The 26976-nt window shown below is 35.2% G+C and overlaps 1 protein-coding gene across 1 annotated transcript; it reads left to right on the top strand.

Moving 5' to 3' along the window:
* Positions 1-21: 21 nt before the first annotated feature.
* CIP2A (cell proliferation regulating inhibitor of protein phosphatase 2A) lies at positions 22-26976 on the top strand. The gene is made up of 21 exons (XM_029214300.1): positions 22-184; positions 4959-5106; positions 5912-6024; positions 6865-6959; positions 7482-7578; positions 8795-8917; positions 9080-9225; positions 9609-9684; positions 11464-11682; positions 13194-13353; positions 14634-14775; positions 15852-15951; positions 17452-17570; positions 19727-19922; positions 20385-20459; positions 20554-20664; positions 21997-22193; positions 24222-24335; positions 24587-24669; positions 25410-25549; positions 26611-26976. Exons 1-21 carry the CDS (start codon positions 83-85, stop codon positions 26779-26781), a joined length of 2727 nt encoding a protein of 908 aa, XP_029070133.1. The 5' UTR covers positions 22-82; the 3' UTR covers positions 26782-26976.

Raw genomic sequence — 26976 nt, 5'->3', positions numbered from 1 at the left:
GGCGGAAAATTTTTTAAAAAGCGCGGGTCTAGCTAGAGGACCGAGCTGTGGTAATCCCGAAGCGGGACTGTGGCGGGTCCTGATGGACAACACCGCCTGCTTGAAGTCCTTGCTTCTGACCATTAGTCAGTACAAAGCAGTTAAGTCGGAAGCGAACGCCACCCAGCTTTTGCGGCACTTGGAGGTGAGGGCTTTCGGGGTGGCGGACGAGACGGGCTTTCTCGTAGCCTTCGGTCACTTGGTGGCCGGGATGTAGTGGTCTCAGCCTAGAAATGAAAGGACAGCTCGCTCCCTCCGCTGCCTTTTTGTATGGTAAAGAAGGCTAAAGATTATCAGCTTTGAATTCCCACCCTCCTCTATCCCGCCCCAAGCCCCTCCGCGTTCAGCTGACTGCAGCAAGGGATGAGTAACTACTGATAGCCCTAGAAAGAGGGAGGTTGAGACAAAAGGTTGGGGGATTTAGGCCGTATTTGGAGTTGGTAGAGGAAAGAGCTAGAGCTGTTATCTTTTCCTTTGCTTCTCATGTTGGTTTTTCCATTGTAACAGAGCCTTCTCAAAATGTACAACAATTCTCGGAGGTGGAGGTCATGGGGAGTAACGATTAAAACTTGATTTACCCCTGTCAGTAGGCAGTTTACAATCTGAACCTGTTGCTTACTGCTTTTATTTGAACTCATGTTGAACTCGGGCTTGAAAATTATTATTTAATCTTTCTCTGGATTAGGAAGCAATCTCCCTTACTAGTAATCACAGTTTTTCTTTACCAAAATTTATTGCTCAGTTTTTCAGTCCTAAAATGCTGAATTGTCACTTTTCTGTTAGTTCCTGGTGATTTGCATCTAGAGTGTACTTATCTTATGCTAAAAGTTATAATCACAGCTTTCTGTGATCCTATTTGTTTTTAGGCTCTTAAACTCCTGTCATTTGTTATGCATTCAGGGAATTCCAACTAATAATAACCTCAGTTTAATAAAAAGTAATTAAGCTCAATCAAAGCTTATTTTAATTCTCTGTCGCAGCTTCTGTTAACATAGAATTAAAGTTCTCTCTGTCGCAGCTTCTGTTAACATAAAATTGAACGTAATTTTTAAATATATTATTTGTTTTATTAACCTTACGATAAAAGGCTAAATTACCAAAGGTTTGCAGAATACTACAGAGAAGGCAACAGTGAATGGCACAGCAACATCAGCCTTTGTTGTGACTGTAGTGCACTAACTGTGAATTTTTTCAAGCTTCACTGGTGCTCCTCTTCTTACCACTTCAGGAGCTTATCTCTTAACACTTTTCTTTTTTCATTCATTACCTCAACAAATCCCTACAAACCTAACAATGAAGGTGTTAGCTGTTAAATAAATGCTAGGGCTTTGCTTCTTAATGAGGATATAACAGTGCACTAGTGGACTCCAGAAGCCACAGAATAATCAGAGCTGTCAGTTTTATTTAAGAATTTGGAGTTAGGAAATTTAGATTCTAATCTGAAACATTACCTGTCTTTGAGAGTAAACAGTTGTGTTGTGAATCTGAACAGGGTGTTATCATGAATTGAAAGAGACTTCAAAGAAATTTGAGGCTTGGAGATTGGCTTCTTGGTACTGTGTTCCCAAAGTTTTCAAGAGGTTTACCAAAAATTCTTCTGCCATTTAATTGAGAGATAACATACATACATTACATAAAGTGCATTAATCTTAAGTGAAGAGCTTGACAGTTTTTTTTAAACATAAGTGTACACTCAAGTAGCTACCACCTGTCGTATGAGACAACATTTCCAACACCCTATAAGTTTTTCAACTATCCCTAAAGTTTCAGATAAGTGGATTAATATGTACGTTTGTGTCTGGCTTCTTCCTCTCAATCTGTAAAATTTATTCACGTGGCCCATGTGCCAGTATTTCATTCTTTTTTATTGCTATTTAGAATTCCACTGTACAGAGGTACCACAGTTTATATATATCCTGTTCATGAGCATCTGGGTTGTTTCCAGTTCTGGGTGGAATTATGAGTAACTCTGTTATAAACATTTTTACACATTTTTTTGTGGATGTATGTATTCATTTCTCTTATATACCTCATAGTGTAATTGTTGGGTCTTGGGGTAAGTTTATGTTCAGTTCTGGTTAAAACACCAGTTTTCCACAAGTTATACTGATGTATCCTCCCACCAGCAATATGTGAATTTTGCTGTCATTCATCCACACCACTCCTTGGTGCTCTCAGATTTTTAAATTTTAACTCTTTTGGTTGACAGTATTAATGGTGAATGTTTTTCATGAGACCTCATGAGAGCAACCTGAGAGCAACATCTGAGGATACAAAGGGTGATAGATGGTTATCATGTGAACGATTATTCACTCTGCTATCCTGCTGCACTATTTTTGTCTTGCAGAACCTTAGCTTTGGATTTTTTTTATGATCAGCAGAGCTGAGCTGGTATCATTTTTTTTTTAATATAAATTTATTTATTTATTTATGGCTGTGTTGGGTCTTCGTTGCTGCATGCAGGCTTGGGCTACTCTTCATTGCAATGTGTGGGCTTCTCATTGCGGTGGCTTCTCGTTGCGGAGCACGGGCTCTAGGCGCGCGGGCTTCAGTAGTTGTGGCACATGAGCTCAGTAGTTGTGGCTTGCGGGCTCTAGAGCGCAGGCTCAGTAGTTGTGGCACACGGGCTTAGTTGCTCTGTGGCATGTGGGATCTTCACAGACCAGGGCTCGAACCTGTGTCCCCTGCATTGGCAGGCGGATTCCCAACCACTGTGCCACCAGGAAAGCCCTGGTCTCATTCTTGACGGTGTTTCACAGCACTAATCTTATGTAATGATTATGGAGCAGGGATGCAGGAACAGTGAATCCCAGTTGTACCACTGTCTATTATGTGTGCCTCAGTTTACTCATCTGTAAAACAATTAGTACAGGTTTATTATGAAGCTGAAAGGAATTAACATACATAATGTACCTAGAACAATAGCTAGGCCAGAGTAAGTGCTAGAGTATTAGTTATTACTGAAATAAGTCCTATTTGCATTAAAACATTCAGTGTGTATGAGTAAAGAGGAAAATATCCAAAGTGATTTTTTTTTATTTTACCTTATAATAAATAATTATTATATCTTAGAATACTTACATTGTTGAAATACAGGTCCAATCCTTAGGGAAATTGTATTTAAAGCAGAAGATGTCTTAATATTTTAGAGGGCTAACTGTATAAGCAGGCAAAAGGGCAATGCTCAGAAGGTTCCTTACCTCAAAATATTTACTATCATTATCTAATTTCACCTTTGGACCTGTTTTTTCAATCTGATAGACTTTTACTTTAATGTTAAAATACATACTCTGTGGGAAGAGATATTCTGAAGATCTCTTATCAGCAAAGCTTTACAAGAAAAACTGACATCTGGGCGAGGGTATAAAAGGGATATAGAAAAGAAAGAAACAATTCTGATTATAGTCTTTTTTAAAAAAAGTCTTTTAAGAATAAAAACGTTTAGGGCTTCCCTGGTGGTGCCGTGGTTGAGAGTCCGCCTGCCGATGCAGGGGACGCGGGTTCGTGACCCGGACCGGGAGGATCCCACATGACGCGGAGCGGCTGGGCCCGTGAGCCATGGCCGCTGAGCCTGCGCGTCCGGAGCCTGTGCTCCGCAACGGGAGAGGCCACAACAGTGAGAGGCCCGCGTACCGCAAAAAAAGAATAAAAACGTTTAGAACAGATTTAATCTAATCTTAAAGTAAATGATTGTTTTTTTATATTTATAGAAAAGATTTTCTTAATAATGAATAATATTCATAAAGCATTTTGAAAGTAAGTGGCTGTCTGACAACTGTTCCCAGCCCTCATCCCAGCTTACCCTTTCAGGAGGTGGTGCTAGTAGGCGGTAGGTAGTACGTTTATAGTGTTATGAGAGGAGTAAATAGTGAAATAACAAATAATAAAATTTTTTAATTCCTGACCTGCCTACTCAAGAAAAATTTTTTTAACTTCTTCTTTGTGATCTCTAACTTCTGGGCTTAGGTACTGTCTGGTAGGGAGCAGAAGGAATACTCACATAGTTAATCCCATGAATAATCCTTTGGATTTAGCTGCTTTCCACTTTCCATTTGCCTCCCTCAAAGAAGATGGAATTCATTTATTCGGTAAATATATTGATAGTAGAATGCTGATTTGTAGTCTATGCCTTCATGGAGTGATCAATGTAGTGGGGAGGATACGTATTGCTAAGTCGGCAAAAGCTTGCTGACTTAGCAAATAAAAGTGTAATGTACTATAGGATAGTATAACAGGCAAACCTAACCTAGTTAGTGGAAGAGGATTAGAGAAAGCTTAGTGGAAGAAACAAAATTGAGACTGGAATGATTACGTTAGTTAGTGAGTGAAGGGATAGGTGATCTTCCATGCAGAGGGAACAACATGTATAAATTTTCTAAATTGGGAAAGAGTGTGGCAATGGCACTTTGGAAGAACTGGATTTTTATTTGAAATGGAGAAGTGAAAATTGCCAATTCTTAACTAACACATTTTTTCTTTTTTTAATATTTTCTTTTTTTAAAAAATTATTTTTTGTCCCTCATGACTTTTAAAGAGGGCTCTTTTTTGTTTTGTTTTGTTAATTTATTTTTGGCTGTGTTGGGTCTTCGTTGCTGTGCGCGGGCTTTCTCTAGTTGCGGTCAGCAGGGGCTACTCTTGGTTGCAGTGCGTGGGCTTCTCATTGCAGTGGCTTCTCTTGTGGAGCATGGGCTCTAGGCACACAGGCTTCAGTAGTTGTGACACATGGCCTCAGTAGTTGTGCCTCACGGGCTCTAGAGTGCAGGCTCAGTAGTTGTGGCACACGGCTTAGTTGCTCCGCGGCATGTGGGGTCTTCCCAGACCAGGGCTCGAACCCGTGTCCCCTGCCTTGGCAGGCAGATTCTTAACCACTGCGCCACCAGGGAAGCCCTAACTAACACATTTTAATGACTCTTTTCTAGGTAATTTCTGGACAGAAGCTCACCCGATTGTTTACATCAAATCACATACTACCAAGTGAATGCTTAAGTTGCCTTGTAGAGCTACTTGAAGACCCAAACATAAATGCTTCACTGATCTTAAGTATCGTCAGTTTGCTATCTCAACTAGGTAATGTATTAGTTTCTCTTTTTTATTTTTTAGAAGATGTATGAATTTAGTATTTTTTTAAAGGACAGATTTAGTTATAGAATCTTTTGGAGAATGATTCACATTCAAAAGATTTCTTCATTGCAGCACCTATCAGAACTATTTTGTATTGTGGATCTCTTGAAAAGGGAAAATTATATGCAGCCTTTCTTAAGATTATTAGAACAAAGAATCTGAAGCATATCAAGGGTTCAGTGGTCTACAGAAAAGAATGTACCTTGGGAAATGCGGGCCTATTTTTGAATTAAAAAAATATGCATGTACATAATGTCAGTGTGAGCTACAGCGCTCTGGAAAGTCATAGCTAGTGATCAAAACATCATCCTTTTTTGATAGACTACACTGAACTTAGAGCTAAGGCTAAAAATGCAAGTGTTACTTTTTCTATTTTTCCCTACCTTACCTTTAGTTTTAAAATTTTCATTCAGTGGTTACTTTATTCTTGATTTGTGTTTGGGGGTGGAGGGGAGATATTTCTCTGTGTGATTATAAAATTAATACATGCTTATTTAAAAAAAAAAAAACCCAGTGATACAGAAGTGATAACATAGAGCAGCATGTCCAGTAGATGATGAAAATGTTCTATATCTGTGTTGTCCAATATAATAGCCACCCTGGTTAAATTTCGGAATTGGAAGGTGTTTGTAAACAAAATAGCCATATTATATTTGATATTTTTATATAATGGTAAATTTAATATGAAATAAATTTTAAATTATTATTTATAAAAATGATCTATCTTGTGTCATTTTATTTTAACTTACAGCTGTAGACAATGAAACCAGAGACTGTCTTCAGAATACGTACAGCCTGAATAGTGTGCTGGCAGGAGTGGTTTGTCGGAGCAGTACTTGCCACAATGATTCAGTGTTTTTGCAGGTATGTACACCCACACAGTACTTTCCACTTAATGCTCATTCTTCCTTCCTTATTTTCCGATCAAAATTGATAGTATCTATCGTAAACTGCTGGCTTACAGTGTACTATATGCTGGTATAATACCGCATGATTAGGCACAGTTCTCACCATTAATAAATTTAAAAGCTGGTTGGTCACACATGTACTACTATTTAAGAGTTTCTAAAGAAGAGAATTTTATTCACATCTTGCACTATAATTTAAGAAAAATCCAGATTATGACTATTTTGACAGGCTTATAAATACAGATGTCAGCTATTCATATTAAAATTGTAATTTGAGTTGGCACATGTCTCAATCTATTGAGGAAACATTCTACAAAAACTGAAGCTACAGATTTGGTATTATTTAGCATAGACTCAAAGCTCTTATACCCATAATATTTCTCAACCTAATATGCCATCAGTTGTAAGAAAGAAAAACATTGCAAGTTAAACTGACATGCAATTTTAAAGATGGTAAAATAAGAAAAATATCTATCTTAGAATTGATAGAATATGTGTTTCAACTTGCATATAAGTTTAAGATGATTAAGTGAGCCAGGTTGATGACAAGATGCGGTTTGAGATAGAATATATAGAAATGTGTGAATCAGGAGATGAACTCTAAGGTCTAATTACTTGTGTGTGTTTAAGATCTCATTACATGTGAAGATAGAACCTTTTTAAGATATGGAAAAGTTCTTGCTCTAAATGCCTCCTAAAATGGTTACATGCTCAGAATATGCACAGGAGTTCATTCTTTTGAGCACACAAATGTGTTTTTATATGTTTACATTCACTTCTATTTTCTTATTCTCAGTGCATTCAGCTTCTGCAGAGGTTAACATATAACGTCAAAATTTTGCATTCTGGTGCCAATATAGATGAATTAATTACATTCCTGATTGATCATATGTGAGTATGCAACCAAACATGTAAGCAAATAATCTGGTTTAACTAAAACCGTGTAATAGTTCTATTTTTCTTAAATAAGTTTTTCCAACTTTTTAAACTGAATGAGGCTGATTCTTATTTATTCCTCTTAGATGATTTCAAGGATCAAGTGGTGTAAAGCAGCTTTAATTTTTATAACAAAAATTTATGAAATGAATTGATTGAGACAGAAAAACTTATTGAAACTGAAAATTATGTTTATATTTAATTTTATTGACCAAAGAATATACTGATAAGATAGCACATGGTTACTCTGACAATTATTTCTATATTTGTATGCTGCAATTGAGTAGGATCATTTAGTTTCAAAACATGAAATAAATGATCAGTACTATTCAAAGCTTGGCAGTCTTCACATGTTAATCAGATTTTTCTTTGCTTAGAAAAAGGAAGGAATTTAAATGTGTAAATGACTATATAATTTTGAGTAATTTAGAAGGAACCTAATGTTTTTATCTTTTATTATTTTTCTTAAAACAACAGTCAGTCTTCTGAAGATGAGTTGACAATGCCTTGTCTAGGATTATTGGCAAATCTTTGTCGGCACAATCTTTCTGTTCAAACACACATAAAGACTTTGGTAAGAAGTTTATGAAATGTTTGTCTCTAGTTTTGTGGTGGGCTCTATGCTTAAAGAAAATTTTTTTCACCTTTTTCTTAAAAAAAATTTTACAAGAATTCTCCTGTGTTATCCAGCTGACCCATCAAAGTTAACAAAGAGTCATACTGACATATAAATAACTTGACGTTTTCCAACCTTCATATATGTTTAATTAAGACAAGTTAAGAGTTAATAAAAATGTTAAATACTAAAAGTTTTTCTTCTCCGTAGCATCCCATTATTTGTCATATTGAATAATACAAGAAATGCTAAATTATTTTGCGCTGATAGAAGGGAGACACGGGGCTTCCCTGTTGGCACAGTGGTTGAGACTCCGCCTGCCAATTCAGGGGACACGGGTTCGAGCCCTGGTCTGGGAAGATCCTACATGCTGCAGAGCAACTAAGCTCGTGCACCACAACTACTGAGCCTGCACTCTAGAGCCCGCGAGCCACAACTACTGAAGCCCACGTGCCTAGAGCCTGTGCACCGCAACAAAGAGTAGCCCCTGCTCACGGCAACTAGAGAAAAAGCCCACGCACGGCAACGAAGACCCAGCACAGCCAAAAATAAATAAATAGATAGATAAATAAATTTATTTTTTAAAAAGGGGAGATATGCCATTGGCAGTTGCATTTACCTCACTCTTGTATTTCCACAAAATCAAGTACAGCTCTCCCAGAAATATTTATGAGTAAGTGCCTAACATCACTACCAGTACTCGAGATAAGTGAAGGCACTCAAGTGAAGTTAACTGAACTACTGTTAGAAATATATTAAATCAGGAAAGTTCATTGATTCTTTAAGGTGCTTTGTGAACAGTTCCCTTGCTATGCAATATTCAGTATTACTTGTTTTAAATTAAATAATATCTCATTTGTTCATGTGCTGGATTTTTCTGACCTGGTCTTGTTTTGTTGGTGGAGGTTATTTTGAGCCATGGAACTGTTTGAGGAAGGTAAACATTTGCTCATAAACCCATGACTACACACTGCTCTTCACTTAGATTGTACCTGTCCATACTACTGTAAGCAATATGTAAAAGTATCATCTTACTCATTCCTTGAATGATCTCTTAAGTTGATAATGTTTAATAAAAGTTTACCTACTCTGTGTAAGATATACTTTCTAAAACAAAATGTAAGACTTATAATTTTTTTATTCTAATTTATTAAAAAATTTTTTTCTTCCTCAGAATAATGTGAAATCTTTTTATCGAACTCTTATAAGCTTCCTGGCCCATAGTAGTTTAACTGTGGTTGTGTTTGCACTTTCAATATTATCCAGTTTGACATTAAACGAAGAGGTTGGAGAAAAGGTAAGTTTTTTTGTTTTTTTTTTTTCTTTTTGCAATTTACGAAAATAATTCTGAAGTTTATATTCTCTGATACTTTAAAAGTCATTGAGACTCTTTGTTGAGTTTTAGGATGGTCAACTTAAATTTTTTTGTATAATATACTTTTCCTGATTTGTTTTTAAGCTGTTCCATGCTCGAAACATTCATCAGACTTTTCAACTAATATTTAATATTCTCATAAATGGTGATGGCACACTAACTAGAAAGTATTCAGTTGATCTACTGATGGATCTTCTTAAGAATCCTAAAATTGCTGATTATCTTATCAGGTATGGTTCTCTGACAAATTTTAGGACTTTTTTTTTAAACCAAGATGTACTTGTAATAAACAAAACTGCCTTTTTAGATTTAGTAAACTTGGACTCTACTGATTCGCAATAGACTAAAATCAAAATGTTTTCATGTGCTTTATTCCCATTCTATTTGCTCTCCTGACTTGAAATGTAAAAGTATAACAAGGGTGTGTGTGTATGTTTCAGTCTTTGTCTTAGGTATATAAGATTGTGTCATTCTCCAAAATATACATATCTTGATTAATCTGTTTCAAAACCAGTTTTACATCTGAACAGTATGATTTATTTTATATAAAAATCATTTTTAATGTATCAGTTTCATAATTATCACTTGATGTGTATTTTTATTTTGAACCTAGGTATGAACACTTTTCTTCATGTCTTAATCAAGTATTAGGTCTTCTTAATGGAAAAGATCCTGATTCTTCTTCAAAGGTATATAAAAACACAGCTTTTCGTTTTAAAGTTTTTAAAAACTATAATGTGCAGAAAAATCTAAGTGCATAGATCTCTGAACCTTTACAAAATGAACACAGCCGTATAACCAGTATCTAGAGCAAGAAACAGAACATTACCGATACTTTGGAACCCTCCTTGTATCTTCATAAACTGGCATAATCCCTTTGGAAAACTGTTTCACGGTGCCTGTTAAACACATGTACAACCTATGACACAGATATTCCACTCCTAGCTATATAGCCAGTAGAGACATTTCACCAAAAGACATGTAGAAAATGTTAAATAGAAAATGAAAGTTTAAAACTGGTACTATTTACAGAGCAGGAAAAGATATCTACAATACATATATTGAGCAAAGGACTCTTATCTAAAGTGTATCATTTAAAAATTTGTACCTATAAAGGAGGAAAAACACTGAACCCAAAAGATAACCTGAGCAAAAAAAAAAACCGTGAATTGGTCAATAAATATGAAATGGTTGCTCAACTTTATTAATCTTCAGGGAAATGCAAATTTAAATGGTAATACAATACCAGTACATACCCACCAGATGGTTAAAATTAAAAATGTGGATAATATCAAGCATAGAGAGAATGTAAAAAATATAAAGAGAGTGTTGCTGTACTCATGGGCCAAAAATTGGTACAGCCATTTATGAAAACGTATTATCTACTAACATCGGACATATGCAACTATGACCCAGCAATTCCACTCTTAAATATTTACCCCAAAGAATTGAATACTTGTGTTCACCAAAAGACATGTACAAAACATAGCAGTACTGTTACCAATAGCCAAGAATTGTAAACAACCTAAATGCCATCAACAATGGAAATAAACTGTAGTATATTTATACATTGGAACACTATAAGCAATGAGAATGTGTGAAATGCAGCTGCATGCGAAAATATGAATGAATCTCACTAAGATAATGCTAAGCTAAAGAAGCCAGATGTAAGAGTATACACTATAAGATTCTATTTATATATAAAGTTCCATGTGAGTTTTTAATATAAGTTGGCAAGCCGATTGAAAAATTTATACAGAAATGCAAAGATCCAAGAATAGCTAAGGTAAAATTGATCTCTGGTGTCAGAAATCTGATGTGGAGTAGTGGTTGGGGCATTGTCTGGGAGGGGACACAAGGGGACTCTGGAGTTTTAGTGGAATTCTCTTTCTTGACCTAGTTGCTAGTTATATATGTGTATTCACTTTGAGGAAAACATCTAGCTTTGCAGTAGCAATTGATATGTTTACTTCCCTGTATGTTATACTTACGGAGAAAGTGTAAATGAGAAAGTATTTGCTTGTATGTGCAGAACGTATCTCTGGTAAGATAAATAAGAAACTGGTAATATTGTCTGTTGCTTCCAGAGTTCTAGCAGTTCTTAAATCTTAGCATGATAGCAGGTATTCTTAATTACTAATTTTATTTTTTCATTTTTGAAGCAACATGTTTGTGCTGAAAAAAAATTAAGTACTGTAGAAGGTATATAAGATTAGTTGAAGTTGCCCTTTCTTCTTTGGCTCTCACAATCCTGTTATTAGAAGTAACTACCATTAACAAATTTATTTGTAACCTTCTGGAACCTAGTGACACATTTTGAAAAATAATACTTGGAAAAATTGGAAGCAACTTTTAATTTTTACTTTATTTTCTTTAAAAATGTATATCATTTCCAGCTTCATTTTTCGGTTGCTTTGTGCATTCAAGTCTAATGAAATTGACATTAATGAAGGCTTTATATTGCACAGGTTTTAGAATTACTTCTTGCGTTCTGTTCAGTGACTCAGCTGCGCCATGTGCTTACGCAGATGATATTTGAACAACCTCCATCTGGCAGTACCATTCTGGGAAGCCGTTCTAAGTGTTTAGAACCTCCTGTAGCTCTACTTCGTTGGTCAAGCCAACCTTTGGATGGATCAGAAAACTGTTCTATTTTAGCACTGGAGTTGTTCAAGGAAATATTTGAGGTACTAGAGTGATTAACAAATTGACTTTTCCACTTTTATGATTCTCAGTGAACAGTTTGTTTTGTAAAATGTTCATAATAAACTTCCAGTTGTTCATACACTTCAGGAAAACTTCTCAATTACTAAACTCCCTACCATTCAGCTACTGAATTCCTTTTTTCTGGCAAGGTCACAAATATTAGCGAGAATTTTGTTTGTTTGTTTTCTCACTAAATAGCATATATACTCCTTTCAGTATAATAAGTAAAGGTATTGACTAAGATTTGTATGGGTTGTTGGTGAATGACTGTGCTTCTTTCAGTAGTCACATTCTGTCTCTCCATCTCAGTAGATACTGTCTACTGTCTTTATGGAATGGATATATAGAACATTGGATTAAGTCAAATCGAGTGGAGCATGCCAGGTACTTAGGATATAGACAGAAATCCTTTCCATAGAGGCCTTTACATTCTGGTAGATTCTACTCTCTAGGTCATTTAGTATTCTGTACTATTCTCCCTGTTTTTTTTGTGGTACGCGGGCCTCTCACTGCCGTGGCCTCTCCCGTTGCGGAGCACAGGCTCCGGATGCGCAGGCTCAGCGGCCATGGCTCACGGGCCCAGGCACTCCGCGGCATGTGGGATCTTCCCGGACCGGGGCACGAACCCGTGTCCCCTGCATCGGCAGGCGGACTCTCAACCACTACGCCACCAGGGAAGCCCTCTCCCTGTTTTTATACCCATTCTGTCTACCCCAGTATCTTAGTAGAATGTTTACCCTCTCATGACTGGATCCTGTGCACAAACCAAAATGTTTATGAGTGATTAAATATATTTGTTAAGGATTATGCACAAATTATTGTTTCATGTTGATCTTGACTGTTAACAGTTTTTGCATTTAAAACGTGCTTTGAGATTCTTGATGGGAATTATTTGTGGTTGTAAAGTATTAAGACCAGTGTCTGTTATTTAGTTATTGTAATTACATTTAGCAAATTCGGGATATTTGTTTTCAGTACATACTTTTAATTTAGAATAATTTTTAAATCACAGATACAGTCCACTTTAATAAGTCTTGTTTGCATTCGATTAACCCAAAACCTTACTGTTCCATTTGAGAAAAAAGTCATCATAGTCCTCAAAACTGGATAAAAGGGTAGATTTTAAATCGGAGACACAGGTCAAAGAATTTTTAAAGTAATTACAGTTGACCTTTGAACAACATAGGTTTGAACTGCTTGGGTCCACTTATATGTGGATTTTTTTTCAATAGTAAGTACTACAGTACTACACAATTCAGGAGGTTGGTTGAATCCGTGGATGCAGAACCACAGATACAGAAGGCCAGGGCCAACTAAGTTGTACTGAGACTTTCGACTGCATGGTGGGGTCAGCGTCCCTAACCCTTACATTGTTCAAGGATCACCTGCATAAGAAATTTAAAGAGTGTTGCAGTTCAGTGATGACCGTTTATGCATTCTGTATTCCATCTCTGTTTTTATTTTTAATCATTGGTGGTGGTTAATTCTCCAGGATGTCATAGATACTGCTAACTGTTCCTCAGCTGACCGTTTTGTGACCCTTCTGCTGCCTACATTCCTTGATCAGCTTCAGTTCACAGAACAAAATCTAGATGAGGCTTTAATAAGGAAAAAATGTGAAAGGATGGTCAAGGCCATTGAAGTTTTGTTAAATATCCTTCAGTATAAACATGGAAACTAACTACTTATTTTTTTAGAATTGTATTTACTGCATTTTTGTCTTTATAATTTTGTCATTTCTTATGCTTGAATCTGTTCAGAATTACTGAACTCAAGTTTAAACTTACAGACCTGATATTCAAGGATGAGTCTCTTAAAAAGTTATCTAGACTTTTTTCCCTTTATTTTTCTGTGTAAAACTTTTAAGCTAAAGAATATTTCCAGAAATGCTCTTTAAACTTGATCTGTACATTTTTATCATAATTTGAGATTAGGAGATATATTCTATCTTTTGATGCAAATTGTTGCCCCTGGATGATGTGTGGTGCCATTCTTTGATGGAGTGTATCAGAGAAGAAAGAAAGATTGGTAGTTATTATTTGAGCTTAGTTTTTTAGCTTGTGTTTTAAAAATTAACACCTCTATAAATGTTTCAATAAAGATGACATTAACACTTGGTTATAAAAAAGATAACCTTGTATTTCAGAGCAACAAGAATTTGCTCAACTTTTTCCTGCCCTAGAGCAAACTCTGCATCTCTTTAATCTCTTCTCTGAGCTGCTGCTTCTTAATTTTTCTCTTTCTTGATGGCGGTGATTCTCAACTCTGGCTATGTATTAGAATAATGTGGAGAACATTTAAAAATACTCTTGAACATTACTTCCAGCGATTCTGATTTAATTAAAGTAATGTGAAACCCTGGGGTGGAGGAGTGTTTGTGATTGACTGTTTAAACTACCCAGGTGATTCTAACATACAGCCAAAGTTGAAAGCCACTGCTGTAAAAACACATGATTATTTTGCTTGACCTTAGAGATACTATCTGTAAAATATTCAGGCCTTCTCTCATTGAGTGTTACCAAACTTAACCCTTTTTAAATGATAGATATTCAAATTAACTACAGTACAGGAAGAGAAATTGAGGAATAACAAATGAGAAAATAACTTCCCTTATTTCAACAAGTATTTATTGAACCGTTGTGACACCTGTTAATAAAAAGCTAACATCCAGTAGAAAAGCAGATCCTTCCTCTGTTTTACCTTTGAGTCAGAAACTTTTGATGTCAGTCCCATCTCTTGCCACTTGTCTGTCACTTAAATGCTCTGAGCTCTAGTTTCCTAATCTGTCATTGAGCTAATGTAACAATAATTACACCAAATTGCAGGAACAAGAATAATTTGTATGAAATCATCCTAAAAGCTGTAAAGAGCTATAAAAATATAAGGGATTTTTTTTGAGAATTTTTTGTTTGTGTTCCTTAACAAAACTTACCTCTGTGTGGAGATGATGCTCTAAAAATGCATATTGCAAAAATTCTGACGACTATCAAATGTACCACTCTGATAGAGCAACAATTTACATATGGCAAGATTGATCTGGGGTTTGGAACAAAGGTAGCAGATTCTGAATTGTGGTAAGTATATGAAATACAAATGGCAAAATGGTAATAAAAATCAAAAGATGTAATGATTTTCATTCCTTTTGGAGGGTCATCCTTGGGTATGTTCTGTTAAGCCAAGGTATAACAGAATTAAGAAAAATATTTTCATGATGAATTTTTTTTTAATTCATTTAATTCATAGATAACATGCTTCTGAACAGAGGTATTAATATCTGTGATTTATTTTTCATTGTTTAGGTTTGTCTTATTTTAATTTGTTGTGATTCTCTAAGGGTCTTTTATACTTCTGAACATTTTTTTTCTAGAGTTCCTTTTTGACATTGCCTGAGTATTTTTATATTCATTTAACTTTATATTTTGAAGTGAAAAGGGATGAAAATACAGGGATTGTTTTTATTTCAAAGAAATCCATCACTGCTGAAGGTTTCTAATAACAAAGACAACTCTTCTTCTTTAGCATGTAAAGGCTTATGGTTAAATGTGGATTTTCACTGATAGTAATGAGATTATTTTATCCCTTTTCTCCCCCATAAATTAAGTCCATCTAACAAGTCTTTGTTGAGGACCTGCTAAATGCTGAACAGTGATTTGTTCCAATTTCCATGAATGTCAAAACTGTCAATAATTACATTCCTCAAGAACAAGAATTATCTCTTTTTACTTTTTTGTACTCCTTTTCAATTACAAGGCTGAGAAAAACGGCTTAGTATAATTCATTCAGTAAATATTAGATATTCTTTATTGCCTAAGGTTGCCCTCTATTGTTAATATTTTAGTGACAAGGCTAAGAATTAAATGAGTCATGTTGCCAATGCTGCTAGTAATTTCAAGCAGAAAGTTGAAGCGTATTGGTATTTGAGATTAGAAAAAGAAACAGTGTCTAAACTTAAACTGTTAATGCCAGTTCTCTTTGGATCTTGGGTTATAAGGATGTTGGTCTCTGATATTTTTTCTTCTCTTAAACAATGCTTAATCTTCTTGAGGTTTAAGAACAAAGGTTTTGGGTTTTTATTTTCTTTAGATGTATGGACAGAAATAAGCTAAGCAATTTTTGAGTTATTTAAGTTAAATATGACTTATTTTTAAAGCAAACTTGCTGCTGATGTAATTTTGAAAACTCTTGATTTGATGAACAAACTTAAACAGTTGGTTCCTGGTATGGAAGTAAGCTTCTACAAAATCCTTCAGGTGAGTTTAAACTCTTCAAATATTGAAGTTGATTTATATATAAATGTTTCCTCTTATATGTTTCTGTTGTAATATTCTTAATCTTCAGAGGATTAATGTTTTTCTTAGAACTGGCCATTGGAAGGAAGTTTAAAAATTGTTAATTGTCTTACATAACTATAATATTCTCACTACACAGTTATTTTACGTAGTTCCACAGCAATTGAACATAAGTGCTCCTGACTCTAATGTATGGGATGTTCACGATAGCGGTGCTTCCACAGCCTTTTCCTTTTTTGTGTCATGTTTCCGGTTTCTTCATTTGTTTCTATTGGCATTGTGGTAGGGGGGAGTGGTATTTGTTCTGGGGTGTTTGTTTTTGTTTGGGGTTGATGAGGTAGGGTTTTAAGACAAGAGGGAGACTCCTGGAAGAAACGGACTTGATTGTGAGTGATAATAAAATTAGAGAGGTGTGCAGAAAATAGTTAACTTACAGATTTCAATAATAATAGTAGCTGAATAAGAGCTCTAGGTGTTTACCTTGATATCCACAAAACTTGGCTTTTAACAGATATTTAACAAACGTGTGAATTAAGTTACTATAATAACACAGATGTCTCCAGTGCCTGTATAGACAGGGTAGAAGCCAAAACTGGATCCTTAGGCAGGGTCTACTTATACACTTTGAGAGCACAGTGCTTAGGAGATGAGGGTTCAGATGCTGACTCCACCATTTCTTAGTCAGTGCAGACTTGAGCAAGTTACTTCACCTCTCTGAGCTCCACTTTTCTTGACTACAAAGTAGAAATAATGATCCCTGTGGATGGGAGGAGTTATAAAGGGTTACCATGAGGGTTTTGGAGGTAAAATCCATCTCTTATAGTTCTGTGGCATTAGATTATACTTGAGTACCTATAAAACACTTAACATTCTAAAATGTTGATAATTATAAAGGATTTATATTTTAATATTTTTCTCTGATTTTATGTCAATAAAAATTTTTTTCAGAATAGATGATTTGAGGCTTAGTACTAATGTAAAATTTACTGACATGAAGGACTTACACTTTAAAGTATAATTGTTACATTCACTAAATTAAAATTTTTTATTGAGTTAATTTGAATTTTACTTTTATTTTTTACTTTAATTTGGAAATGATTAGCCATTTGTTCTTCTAGTTTTTCTTTTAAATGGTAGCTAGAAAAATAAAACAATAACTCAAAACATCATTCAATTGTAGGTGATATTTAAATTACTCAAAGTATTTAAGACATGATTTTCATAGGCACAATAAAGCATTCAAAACCTTTGCCAGAGTTTTTTAAGCCAACCTTACTATTGATTGTATAGACAGTTATAACAAGGTAAAGACTAATTAAATACATTCAAACATCAGGTAGAAACACTTTCGAATTTGCCTAGATTATTTTATGATTTAGGTCTATTTATTCACCTTACTCTTAAAGACCTGACATTATTTATTCTTTCTGTCTTTTATTTTCTGGTTTCTGATTTACTTAGGATCCTCGCCTGATTACTCCCTTGGCTTTTGCTTTAACATCAGACAGTAGAGAACAAGTACAGTCTGGATTGGGAATATTATTGGAAGCTGCTCCACTGCCAGATTTTCCTGCGTTAGTGTGAGTTATCATCATTTGCAGTGTGTCTCTTGTGGTGCTGGAATACCCTGCCATGTTTCTTTAGTAGTCCTGAATATAGATAGATTGGAAAATTCGTGAATTGAAGACTTCATTGTAATAGTAATTTTTCAAGTGAAAAAAGTTTTTCAATTAAAAAAAATTTGATTCCCACAATTAAAAAGGCCAGATGTATACTCACTTAGGGAATAGCTAGATCCATCCAGGTGATTAAATGTATTATCCAGATGCTACGCCTCTCTGTCTCAACACCTCTTTTTAACATAGTAGCTTCTGTACTAAGCTTACATCCTACCAGTTTAGTTTCTCCATATAAAGAGTTTTTATTTCCCAACCGTTTGAGTGATAAGTCTAAGCATCTCTTTCATTGACCAGATCTGGTTCGTTTACCAAGGAAGGGATTCCTAAAGAAAAAAATCTGTTATTATCAGAAGGTGGGATAATGGCCAGGCAGAATTATCTACTGTGTTCATCTATTTTAAACATTAAGAGAATATTTGCAATTAGGTTTGAAAAAAATTCAGATTTTCGGTGCTGTGTGTAAACTAAATGGTTGACAAAATGTCTAGTAGGGTTCTACTTTAATAAGTTTAGGTAGTTTATATGAATGAATTTGCAAAAGTGGTTTGAATGAACTGAGACAGTTGTTAAGTGGTAAGACATTCCTGTATGCCAGAGGTCAGCAAACTCTAGACAGCAGGCAGGAGCTTATTTTTATAAATAAAATTTTATTGGAACAAAGCCACACCCATTCATTTTCATACTGTCTGTATTGTCTACATCTACATTTATGCTACGACGCTAGGGTTGGGTAGTTGTAACAGAGACTGTGGATCCTCAAACCTAAAATACTTAACTACCTTGTCCTTTAACAAAAAGTTTGCCAACCTCTGCTATTTCTGTTAACTGAGCAAACTCATTTTTCAGAATTAATAATTTAAGTAGTCATAAATTAAGAGATGAAGAACTGTGGAAAACACGACCTAGAGACCATGTAATTGAAATTCCTTTCATTTTATCATATTTTTTAACAACTAAATGGATAAATAGAGAGCTTCTCAAGTTACGAGGTAGACGTCTATGAGGCTGCTTTATTTTGTGGTAGCTTACGTCTTCAACTGTGGTAATCTGACATGAAGCAAAATCCCCCACGCTTCAGAGTAGAAAGCTTCAGCTTGACTGAAAGGTGGAGTTTCACCCTGTGTCTCTGTATGTGCAGCCTTCCTATCATTTCACTATGTCTTTGCCATCCCTCCCTGTCTTGCGTTGTATAATTTTCTCTTTGGACACTATCTCAGATGTCCACTTATGCTGTTTTATTTATGTCCATTTATGCCTATATTTACATTATCTTAGTTTAATAAGGTGCATTTATATACTCGATGGGTAGGTAGGTAGGTGTGTAGGTTGGTTTTTTGGAGTGTGTTTGTTTTATTTAAACATTTAACAAATGTTTAAATAAGGTGAGGGCCAGCTTGTGCCAGGCCTTCTTCTGGGCATTTTGAATATTGCAGTAAATTAGGGGACCTTCTGTCATGAGGTTTACAAAATGTTTCATAATGAGCATGTCACTATGGGTGGAGGGCCTGAGGAAGTGAGTCTGAACTGAGGTCTGATGATAAGAAGGAGCCAGTGCTATGCAGATCTAGTGGGAAGAGTGTTCTAGGTAAAGGAACAACTCGTACAAAGGCCCCGAGGCAAGAACAAGATGGGATAAATGGCAGGGGCAGAATGGAAGTCAGGTTGGTGAGAACATACTGACTGAGAAAGGGGAAGGGCAAAGGAAAAAGTAAAGGCTAGGTGATGTTGCCCATGGTTAGAAGGATGTTCTTACCAATACCAGTAACTTTGTATTTAAGTTTTACAAATAATCCACACTCAGAAACTAGTTCTGACGCCTCCAAACCAGAGGTGGAGTTGTCATTTTAAAGGGTTGTGAGTAGAAAAGAGTTTCCTCTGGCAAATTTAGGGTATTTACCCAAATCCTGCTTCATCATAGATTCCAAGATTATTTCAGAAATATTTGAAGACTTACACTCCCCAAAAGACCCATTCTCAGTGAGTCCCTAATTCTGTACCAACTCTGCCTTTTGCTATATTTTCATATAATTATTTCTCTTTTTTTGATTCCCATTCAGGCTTGGAGAAAGTATAGCAGCAAACAACACCTATAGACAACAGGAAACAGAACATATGCCCAGAAGAATGCCTTTGCAATCATTGAATCACAGTTTTCCAACATCGGTAAAATGTTTAACTCCTCCACTTTTGAAAGATAGAGTTCCTGGATTGCACATTGAGGAATTAATAGAGAAGCTTCAGTCTGGAGTTGTGGTGAGTGATAAATAGCCATTATAAGTAGGATTCTGCCTGGAACATACCAACTAAATATCAGCCCTTCTTATAACATTTATCTAAACAACTTGAGATGCAGATTTGATCATTGAAACTTTATCTTTTACTATAAAAAGTGGCAGTATTCTGGAAAGTTTGGAAAGAGGAAAAAATCAGTCATAAAATTCCCACATTTTAACATGGCTGTCATCTTCCCTTAGTACCCCCTAACCAGCTCAGCCTCCTGCTGCCCCGCACCACCCCTGACTTTAATGTACTTTAAATTCCCACGAGAGTATCAGATCTTACCCAGATATTCTTTTGCAATAGCCAGGTTAGTGAAATGGTTGCGACCTGCCTGGTATGACATTAAGTTTCAGTGATTTAGTCTCACATTAGGCATTTGTATTTTTAATTTGTTGAGCGTTAACAATTTCTGATTTTTTAACTATTAAAACCTAGGTAAAGGATGAGATTAATGATGTGAGAATATCTAACATAATGGATGTATATGAGATGAAACTATCCACGTTAGCTGTGAGTACAAGCTTATTTTAATTATGTGTAACAGTTAAGCTTTAAGAGATGTTTTCCAGTAAATGATGAAGATTAATGATATGTTTTCTTACAGTCCAAAGAAAGCAGGCTACAAGATCTCTTGGAAGCAAAAGCTCTGGCCCTTGCACAAGCTGATAGACTGATTGCTCAATATCGCTGTCAGAGAACTCAAGCTGAGACAGAAGTGTGTACAATATAAAGACACATCTGATTAGTAGAAAAATAAATGTAGTAAATAAAACGTACAAAATATTAGTTTTATTTTCATGGCTCTGATTGAAGTAAATTGTCCTTAGCATTTAACTAGTATCCCTCTGTCTCGAAACTGTCTCCCCTTTAATTTTGGTTACACAATTATCTTCTGATTTTTTTTTCCTACCCTAATGGATACTCTTTCCTATATCCTTCTTTTCTACTCACCCCTTAAATGTTGAGTTTTCCAGGATTATGTTCTAATCCCTTTTCCCTTATTTAGGTGATTCATGGTTTCCAGTCATTACCAGAATGTTAATGCCCCCAATTTTATATGCTGAGCCCAGATCCTTTTTCTCAGGCACTAAATGTCTCCTGTGTAGCTCCATTTAAATATACATCAAATACTTCAAACTCAGCAGAACCAATACTGAACTCATCACCCTCCCTTTTTAAAAATGTATTGTTTCTTATGTATTCCCTGTACTGTTCTTAAGAGTTTTCCAGACAAGAAACCTGGAAATCACACAGCTTACCTTCTACAATTAGTCATTCACCAAGTTCAGTTGAATTCTACCTTCTAAATAGCTGCTTTTTTTTGCATTGTCTCTATTCTTACCACTGTTTGCTGCAGGTCAAATTCTTTTCATTTTTCACATGAATCACAGCAGAGCCTCTGATTAGTCTTCCTACCTCTCCTTCCTCTCAGCCACCCTCAACATACAAAGGCATCTTTCTTCTGTATTTAGATCTACCTTCCCTTCTTCCTCCACAGTCATCCCTGAGGCAGTACTCTGGTTCCATTGCCCCTGTGCTGAATATCCTTCAGTGTCTCACCGTTTAGCTCTGAAGAGAGTTTAAATTCCTTAGAACTTACTGCATTCTCTGCAGTCAGACATATTAGATTGCTTTGCAGTTTCTGAAACTTGACGTACTCTTCTGTTTTCTGTCCCTGCACTTGCTCTTCTGTGTCTGGAATACCTTTTCCTCTCTTTCTCTAACTTTTGATAATCCTTCAGATGTTAGTTTTAATACCTCCATTTCCCAGGAAGCTTTCTCTGGTCTTCTCCTTCCCACACTTCCAGCGATCCTCCCTCCCTGTGCTGGCTGCCCTCTTTATAGTACTTGTCACACTATGTGAAAATTGTATGACCCCACTTTCACCCTTGATGTTGGGGAGCAGAACTTGTCCTCTACCCCTCTAGACTGGCCTAATGATTAAATTGACAATAAGACAGATTTATTTGGCAAATCTTTTAAATTGTAGAAACTGAGCATATTATGTAAATGATAGTGGAAGAGTCTCTATTCCATTTTCTTTTAGGCACGGACACTTGCTAATATGTTGAGAGAAGTTGAGAGAAAAAATGAAGAGCTTGGTGTGTTGCTGAAGTCACAGGAGGTTGAATCAGAAAGAGCCCAGAGTGATATTGAGCGTCTCTTTCAACATAATAGGAAGTTAGAGTCTGTGGCTGAAGAACACGAAGTACTGACAAAATCCTACATGGAACTTCTTCAGAGGTAAATTAATAAAGTAAAAGTTTCTGTGTAAGGTTAGAATCTAGAATGAACACACGGCATTTCTTTTCTGTGTCCCTAAAATCCAATTCTGGGATTCATATATTCTGATGATACTATAAGGTAAGTAGTTAGCAAGAAACTTATGTCATAGTGCAATGAAGTATTGCTTACTCAAACTCAGTGTCATGGCGGGAAACAGAATACGGGTGTCTCTATTTCTTTCCAGTTGATGCTACTTCTTTCCTTTATTCATAGAGTCATCAGTCATCTGGGATGTTAGCACCTCAAGGATAAGTTTTGTCCGTTTTGTTCACTGAGAAATCCCTAGGGCCTAGAACAGTGCTTGATACATGGTTAGACACTCCATAAATAATTGTTGAATGACCTTAGCTGTCACAGTTCATATCAGGTTGAACCATATGAATTGGCCACTTCTGAAGATCAAAAGTGGTTGAATATTAATAGTTGTCATATAATTCAGCCTAATAGCATAGAAATTTGGGTGTTCGTGTTTAATTCACCTCTTAATTTGTAGTCAGTATTTCTCTTTGATGTCCTTGAATGTAGTTTACTTATATGTATGACTGTATCTGCAGAATAAATTCTTATAGGTGAACTGCTGGTTTAAAGGGTGAGTGCTTTTAAATTTTTGATTGATTGCCAAATTTCCCTCCAAAAAGGCTATGCCAATTTATATGCCCACCCACTAACAAAGTATGAGATTGATCGTTTTTCCCTCCCTTGACACTTTTTATCTTTTAAGCCAGTTTTAAAACTTATGAATTATAAGGAAGACCAGGAACAGTTATATACTTTCTACCAAACAATAAAAATAAAAACACTCTAGTTAACTTGTTTCTTGTTTTTCTTTATACTTTAAGACTGGTTAAGATTTGAAAAAATGTTCTTCTTTCTGTGGTATTAATGTAGAGATATAGAAATTTTTATCTTTGCAAGGTCCGTGTGCTTATTTTATTTGCCCATCAATAAAAATGAAGGGTGGAAAATGTACAGCATCTAGAAAATTTGTGAGGACAAGGTGATTTTTAAACAGGATATTTTCCCCCAACAGCTTTTTCTGAAGTCTGATTGTTAGAGGCAGCCCCGATAAAGTGGACTATTTGTGTTAAGTCAGGGTATAAGAGAAAGTAGGCAGTGGTCCAAGAGAAAATGGGCTTTCTAGGACCTGCTTATGTTCCAGACAGTGATTGAGGGGTGGGCCCAGAAGTAAAACTCCAGCTTTGAGGGGCCAGGTGAGTAACAAATAAATGAAGCTGGCTGGGGAAGATCATTTGTAATGGTAGGAATATCTAAAGGCATTCAAATTCAGAATTTTAAAAACTCTGTGTGGGACAAGTAAAACACTTTACTGGCCACATTTAGCCAGTGCCACCAGTTTGTTTGTCTTCGTAGTTAGAGGCATGAAAACATTTTATGCTTAAAATAGTTAGGTGTCAAAGTATTACTTTGGAAAGGAATTCTTTTATGTGGTTACCTTGCATGTAAAAATAAGCAGAACTATAAGATGCAGAGCTATAGAGGCAAGAGAAATTTAGAATCCTCAACTACTTAATTCATTAATTTGACATTTTTACTTAAACATATATTATGCCCAAAAGGCCAGTGATGAAAGGTGCAAGTTTAATTTTTTTTGAAGATGTCATCCTTTTATAGAAGTTGTTTCAGTTTCTGGACTTAACTATAAAGATAGAGGCATGTATTTTATAGCAAATTATGTAATGCAACATTATCTGTAAATGAAGCTCTTTATCCATAAATATGAAGTTAAAGCCCCACGTTTCCACTTCATAGTAATTTTTACCTCCTCAGTCAGCCAAAACATATCTTTATTATCTTTTAGAGTTAAACTAACTCTGTTTATGTCCCGCTTGTTCATGCAACATTCCTCCTCTTCCCTGCAGTATATGCAATTTGATCAGAAGAAATGGTAAGGAAGACCCTGAGTTTCTTTTCTCCATCATATGTGTTCCTCCATAAAAATATCACCTCATCTCCTTGTCTTTTCAGGAATGAAACTGCTGAGAAGAAGAACAAAGATTTACAGGTCACGTGTGATTCTCTAAATAAACAAATTGAGAGTGTGAAAAAGTTGAATGAGTCACTCAAGCAACAAAATGAAAAGTAAAATCTCTAGTTCTTTATTCTAATTATTTTGGATTTTTCAAAAACAAAATGATTCCCTGTATATAGAACATTGCTTTTTATAGATAAAATTAATGGAATTATAACTTATTGCAGATATAAAGTGCACATTTGGCAGAAGTTAAGGGTGATTACCATTCTTCGGAATTTCCTCTTAAAATACTTGTTGGGGAGAAAAAGAAATGATATGATTCACTGATGTTTTCTTCTGTATTGTTTTATAACTTCAGAACTATTGCCCATCTAATAGAGAAAGAAGAACAGAGAAAAGAAGTACAGAACCAACTGGTAGACAGAGAATGTAAGCTAGCAGGTAAGTAGCTTATTTAACAAATTGTCTATATTTTAACCTGTCTTGTGTTGGAAGAAAATCAAAGCATGAGTGGTTTTTAGTTTGCTGTTTCATTATTTTCTACTTCTCTCATTTTTTTAAACCTTAAATCACATCTTAAACAACTCTCCTTTTCTTGCCATAACATTTTACAAGGTAGTTTAGTTAGATTGATGAAATTGAAAAAGCAATACATTTTTTTGAAATCTAGGAGTTATAGGAAATGATTGCCCTTTTTAAAAATAAAGATTTTTTAAAGAATGTAACAGCAGGTGGCAGTGCTAGGTAACTTTTAGTTACTAGCTTCTTAATGGTAGTAGTTCTGAAATGATCCACAAAAACATTTTTGTTCTAACTCACTTGACTTAGAGCACAGACATCTACCTATATAATTTTTCATTGTTTTCTCTTGCCCTTTCTTTTCTAACCCTTAACTCTGAGGATTGTCCTTCCTCTCATTACTGTATATTGTGTTTAGAACAGAGGAAGAGGGAAAGACATGGAGATGTGGCATTTTCTGTAGAATACTGGCATAGGAGAAGAGTTTCATGGTGTTTTTTTATTCATCAAGTACTGTATAACTTTTATTTCTAGCAAGATGTTTTTCTTCTTTCTAGTTGTCTCTTTTTTGCTCTTATATAACATAATAGCTTCTAAACTTTTTCAGAGTAATGTCAGTATAGGACCTTAGAGTACAAAGCTGACTGTTTGTTTGTTTTAAGACCTGGCACAAAAAATAAAAGTACAAGAAGAAAAGATTGAAGTCTTACAAAGAGAAACGGAAGATAAAGAAGAAGCCATTGGTGTCCTTAGAAAAGAGTTAAATAGAACAGATCAAATAAGAAAAGAATTGAGCATTAAGGTAAGAATCTGTTGCATTCTCATTTGCAGTAAAATGAAAAAGTCTTATTTTGTGAAAAAGGTAAATTTGGATAAGTTAATATTCTGTTTCTTTAGTAATTTTGCCTAGAAGATAATATTAGAATCTCAAAGTGATTTGACAATTGGTTTGTTATGAGGGCTCTCACAGTGTGAAAACTTGTACTTCCTAAAATTATTACACATTAATTAAATGTATACTGTGTTACAGCACTTGCTGCTTTAAAGGGAGCAAAGGATACAGAAAGGGGTTCCCAGTTCTTAATGTCACATACAGGTAGCTACCTGTATATATGTATATAGCTGCATCTCTCTACTTATAGGGATGGTGATAATAATAATCGTAGTTCGTATTTGTTTAGAACTTTATAGTTTACAAAGGACTTTTGAAATGTTTTTCTTAATCTTCCTCCCTTTAACAAATATATTAATATATAAGTATTAATAAATATTTTCATCCTACAAATGAAACGGAATCTTGGGTTAAGTTACTTGCTCAGGGTTAGTCACATAGCTAAGTGAAACAGTAGACTTATATATTCTAAGGTCATTGCTCTTTCTACATTATCATGATTGCTTGAGTGCGGTAGCCATGAATAGTGCTTTCTGGACCATCTACCACTAGAAAGATGAGAACAGACCAAGATTTTAAAAAAGACTGAACAACTACAGAGCATAAGTGACAGAAGAGGCATAAAATTTAATGCCACATTTACAGATATCCTGATTCTGCCTTAATGTGTTTATCTTAATAGTAATTCTAAATGATAATATGTAGTATTTTCTGCAAAAGTCCAACTGCTAGCATTGACTTAAAAAGACAAATTGAATGTGTCTCCCCAATTTGTATTATATTGTTTATCAACTATTGATCTTAAACTTACCATATAATTGTTAATTAAAATATAATACATATCGTAATGTATCTTTTGATGTGGTTGTCTTACAAATAAAAACTAAGGACATCTTAAAGCATGTTTCTGTGAAGAGAAAACATGCTAAGTTTGTTTTCTTCAATTTCTCTCCCCCATGCCCCTTTTTTAGGCTTCCTCCCTAGAAGTTCAGAAGGCTCAGTTAGAAGGTCGTTTGGAAGAGAAAGAGTCCCTGGTGAAACTTCAGCAAGAGGAGTTGAACAAACACTCTCATATGATAGCAATGATCCACAGTTTAAGTGGTGGGAAAATAAATCCAGAAACTGTGAATCTCAGTATATAGATATTATGTATTTTTCTACTGGGAAGGTGGGGTAGGAAAGGTAATTTGTGACTCCAAAACAAGAGCAAATTATTATCTAATTATTAATTTAGTAAAGAACCTGATCTGATACATGTTTTTATTTGGTCTTAAAGTTTTACTTCTTGTTTCTGGATTTTATTGCTTAAAGCTTTCTTTGGTTTTTACTTCAGAATA

Source organism: Monodon monoceros, unplaced genomic scaffold (assembly GCF_005190385.1).
Source record: "Monodon monoceros isolate NGI ecotype Baffin Bay Population unplaced genomic scaffold, NGI_Narwhal_1 Super_Scaffold_11, whole genome shotgun sequence".
NCBI classification, from domain to species: domain Eukaryota; kingdom Metazoa; phylum Chordata; class Mammalia; order Artiodactyla; family Monodontidae; genus Monodon; species Monodon monoceros.
This window is presented reverse-complemented; position numbering and strand designations above follow the sequence as displayed.

Bases quoted from the DNA above. Each gene is read 5' to 3' on its own strand.
- CIP2A (XM_029214300.1), top strand. From the start codon at position 83: ATGGACAACACCGCCTGCTTGAAGTCCTTGCTTCTGACCATTAGTCAG. The intron at 7,579-8,794 runs GTAAGAAGTTTA...TTTCTTCCTCAG, and splicing joins AAACACACATAAAGACTTTG to AATAATGTGAAATCTTTTTA. The intron at 20,665-21,996 runs GTGTGTACAATA...ATTTTCTTTTAG, and splicing joins GAACTCAAGCTGAGACAGAA to GCACGGACACTTGCTAATAT.